This window comes from Orycteropus afer, unplaced genomic scaffold (genome assembly GCF_000298275.1).
Source record: "Orycteropus afer afer isolate SDZICR_OR568_19922 unplaced genomic scaffold, OryAfe1.0 scaffold00154, whole genome shotgun sequence".
NCBI classification, from domain to species: domain Eukaryota; kingdom Metazoa; phylum Chordata; class Mammalia; order Tubulidentata; family Orycteropodidae; genus Orycteropus; species Orycteropus afer.
Genome location: NW_006921741.1, coordinates 6,217,789 through 6,222,093, shown reverse-complemented (window position 1 = coordinate 6,222,093; position 4,305 = coordinate 6,217,789). Strand labels below are relative to the sequence as shown.

The 4,305-nt window shown below is 36.6% G+C and overlaps 1 protein-coding gene across 1 annotated transcript in view; it reads right to left on the bottom strand.

The window, feature by feature from the left end:
* Positions 1 to 1,772: 1,772 nt before the first annotated feature.
* HIKESHI (heat shock protein nuclear import factor hikeshi) overlaps positions 1,773 to 4,305 on the bottom strand; it is a 47,256-nt gene continuing 44,723 nt past the window's right edge. The window contains exons 4-5 of the mRNA XM_007946269.2: positions 3,739 to 3,857; positions 1,773 to 1,827 (exon numbers count right to left, since the gene is read on the bottom strand). Coding sequence (XP_007944460.1) covers positions 1,773 to 1,827; positions 3,739 to 3,857 — 174 coding nt within the window. The remainder of the gene's footprint in view (positions 1,828 to 3,738; positions 3,858 to 4,305) is intronic.

Sequence of the window (4,305 nt, the reverse complement as noted above, 5' to 3'; positions counted from 1 at the left end):
AAAAAAAACAAAAATCTTTTCAATTTGATTTATGAACACAGAGATTTAAAAATTGCATGAGGAAGAATTCACTTAACATTCCTGAAATATATTATTTAATAATACTGTACTTCTCTCCCCAATTTTATAATAATGTAAAAGTATTCTAGCTTTGCGGTGTAGTAAATTACCTGGTATGGCTTTTCTAGCCTAAGTCTTTTTAAACTCCATAGTGGAATTTGCTGTGAGCAACTGAGGAGTTCCTGATTATTAAAGTTACCCACGAGGTATTTCTGTTGAGAGTGGCACAAAGCAATGTTCTGGAAAGTTTGCTGTCTCTCAGGTGCTTGGAATTCTGATGTTATGATTGGCTAGTTTGGCCAGTCTGCCAGGCTCAAAAGAAGGCCTCCTAGAGGCAGAAGCCTCTCTGACTGCTGGCTGAAAAGGACGTGCTGCTGAGAGAAACATGCTCCTGAGAGATACACACTCATGAGAGCCATGTGCTGCTGGGAAAGAGATACAAGAGAGACGCACTGCTGGGAGAGAGGCTGTGAGAGACTGTTGGCTGAGAGAGACTGAGCATTATTCCTGAACTTGAATTGTTACCTGTTGCTTCACTAATAAATCCCATAACCTGTGAGTTCTGTGTGGCCACTACAGCAAATTATCAAACCCCAGCAGAGAGGTGGTGGGTGCTGGGGGAGGAACGGTTGGTGTCAGGGTTGGTGAAAGGTCTGGAGGGAGATAGCATGTCTGGCCTCACAGTAATGGGCCTTGGGCTACTGATAGTGATTCTGTCTTCCAGAAGATGTGGCCTCCTTGCCCCTTTGGCAAGCTTATACAAGATTAGGGTATTTTTTTTTCATGATTTACTGTATCTAAATTTCTATATAGGTTTTTTGGGTTGACATTGTTTCCACAAATCACTTATTATTACAAAAAATAGTTTAAAAATTGAAATTATAATTTTTTGAAAGATTTTAAATTTGTAGAATTCTTATGCTACAATCATAAGGACTTAATGGGTCAGTATAATTGTGGTTTCCAAATCCTTAAGAATATGAATGAAAATTAAATAATCTTGTATAACTGGATAATTTTACTACACTTGTACCCTTATTTAGTAACTGAAGTAGCCATTAGTCACTACCTTAAAAAGAATGTCCAAATGCTCCTTTAGGTTATGCTGATGTGCATGGTCATTTTGAAAGAATGTGAAAGAATTTGTCTGGGTAGGAGGATGTGTATGCATGGTAATAAATGCCTTAATTTACCTATATAAAAAAGAATTCTTTTGTCTTAAAAAGTATTTGGTTGTGCTGGGATAAAAAAGCACCACATACTTAACTGACCTGTGTCAACTGAAAAAAACTTATAATCTTACAAAATACTCCTTGAAAAGAATTGCTCCATACATAAAAATTTTTATTTCATATGTTTTCCAAAAAGTTCACCAAGTCATTTTTAAGTTACTACTCAAGTAAACCATTGAAAAAATAAATGAAAAATTATAAATACAATGGCAAGTAACACACTATTGTGAATATTTTTAAGTAAAAAATGAATCACAGCCAAAACATTCTGCCTCTAAACAGTATTTTAACCTTAAGGGGGAAAAGTCATTAATGATAAGCAAATTTTCATTTTATAAAGATTTTAATTAAGCTTCATAGTCACTAATCATTTGTTAAACTTAGACTTCATTATCCTTTTCATTTCATGCTTTTAAATGGAGTCATTTATTGTCAAAACATGACAAATTTCACAATCCATTAAAAATTATTTTATTCAAATTATGTTTTCCAAAAGAGAGGGTTCTGTGTTAGTCGTCTTTGAAAGTTTTCATACCTAGGAAAGAAAAAACATATTTATGTTTTTAAGAAAAATGTAACAGGACCTTTCATAATCTGCCAAATGATTAATCAAAACACACACTTGAACATATTAGTTACAAAAAGGTAAGATAAAAAGCAAAAATGAAATATGGGAATTTAATAATTCTTATAAAAGGTAACAAGCATAGTGAGTTAAGTTTGAAGCAGTTTGATTAGTTTATAGCAGAGTACAAATCACAGTGTTGTTGCTAGTTGCCTTGAAGTCAGCTCTGACTCATAGTGACTTTATATGTAACAGTTCTGGTACCACCCACAAATTATAATAAATTAGTTTATCATCTGTAAATTTGGGATCAAAGGAAAAAACATAAAATCTCACTCCTTCTCCTCCATTTCCTAGATGAGCAGATTAATTTTCTCAAGGTCACAATTTACATTGCACCAAAGCTCAAACCTAGTACATTCCAGTGCTCTCCAATGCTATACCATGCCTCCACTTTTCCACAATCTCTCCCTATATATTCCTCACCACTGGGATATTCAAAATGAAAAGAAATACCTTGAAGATAGAAATATGACAAAGTTGGGGAAATAGGTTTATTAGTCATTCATGTACAGGGAAAACTATAAACCATTCTGATGCCCTATACATGATTACTTTAGATTCAAGACTTTCTAAACTTAAAAAAAGTTTTTAGTATTTCAAGTTTCATATATAGAACTTCTAATTCAAAAAACACAAAAACATATGATCCTTAAACAAAAATACAAACAAAACTCACTGCCACCGAGTTGTTTCTGACTCATAGCAACCTCTATTGGGTTTTTGAGGCTGTAAATCTTTACAGAAGTAGAACACCCAGCCTTCCTTCCATGGAGCTGCTGGTGGATTTGAACCACTAAACTTCCATTTAGCAGTCAAGTGCCTTATCCACTACAGCCACCAGAGAACCTTATGATCCTTAATCCAGAAAGACCAAACTCACTGCTGTTGAGTTGGTTCCAACTCAGTGACCCCTCTTTGGATTTCCGAGGTGGTAGCTCTACAGAAGTAGATCGCCCAGTCTTCCTTTTGAGGAGTGGCTGGTGGGTTTGAACCACCAGACTTCTGGTTAGCAGTCAAATGCCTTAGGCACTATGCCACCAGAGCACCTTATGATCCTTAATTTGTTGTTGTTGTTGCTATGTGCTGTCGAGTCGGACCCAACTCATAGTGACCCCTCCATGGGTTTCCGAGGCAGTTATCACTACAGAAGTAGATTGCCCCATCTTCCTTCCAAGGAGTGGCTGATGGGTTTGAACCACCAGCCTTCTGGTTAGCAGTCAAGTGCCTTACGCACTACACTACTAGAGCTCCTGTGATCCTTAATAGTAGTCCCTAAAACATAGGCAATTATATTTTCCTGTATTTATAAATTCAAAATGGCTATTTTAGGGAATACAGTAGTTCCTAGAATATTTATGGTAAAACCTTTCCCTGACCTAAACTCTATGGTACATGCTTTAATGCCATGAAAATGTTAATGTATGTTCATGTTCATAGTAAAAGCATACATTTAGATATGAAAGGATACATTCATAAGATTTATATATATATGTGTGTATTTCTCCTTGGAGAGATCAATCATAGGAGAGTAGAAGGGCTGTGTATGCACAGGGAGACAGCTGGGAGGCAGGAGGGAATGGGAGGGAAGGACACATTGAAGAGTTTGCTATGGGGAGGAAGTGGGAGGACAGCTATTGCACTATGGGAGATTACAGTCAATGTCATGAGACAAAGTGTATGTGAACTGCTATATAGAAAATGAATTTGCTCTGTAAACTCACCCAAATCACAAAAGTAAAACATACACACACACACACACACACACACACACGCATTTAATGAAAACCTTGATAGTAGAATACAAAATACCCCATATACCATTTCAGAACCACATTAGCCGGAATGAACATTTCAGATGGACTAGGTGTCATCTGGGCCTGAGAGACGGCAAATGATGAAGCAAAATTGTAGAAGTTGTCCAACATCTTCTGTGTGAACTGAAAAATAAAAGATTAATAGGTTACACTACATACTCCATTCAGATCTTAATATTTTTAATCCAAAGTGTACCCTCATTAATTTGGTTTTAAGGACCGTTTAAGTTCTGAAACATTCTGATGCTGAAAGTTAAGGACAGTCATAACTTCAAAGTATCTTCCTTCATTTCCACTACTGCATTCACTAGATTCTCCCTTCCTCAAACAACATTCACCCACATCAACCATTTCCTCATATAAAATAGTACCCATCTCTAATAAGTCTTTTAGCATTCTTGTTGTTGTTGTTGTTGTTGTTATGTGCCGTCAAGTCGCCCCGACTCATAGCGACCCCTCCTTGGGTTTTCAAGGCAGTATCACTATGGAAGTAGGATTGCCCAACCTTCCTTCCGAGGAGTGGCTGGTGGGTTTGAACTGCCAGCCTTCTAGTTAGCAGTCAAGTGCTTTA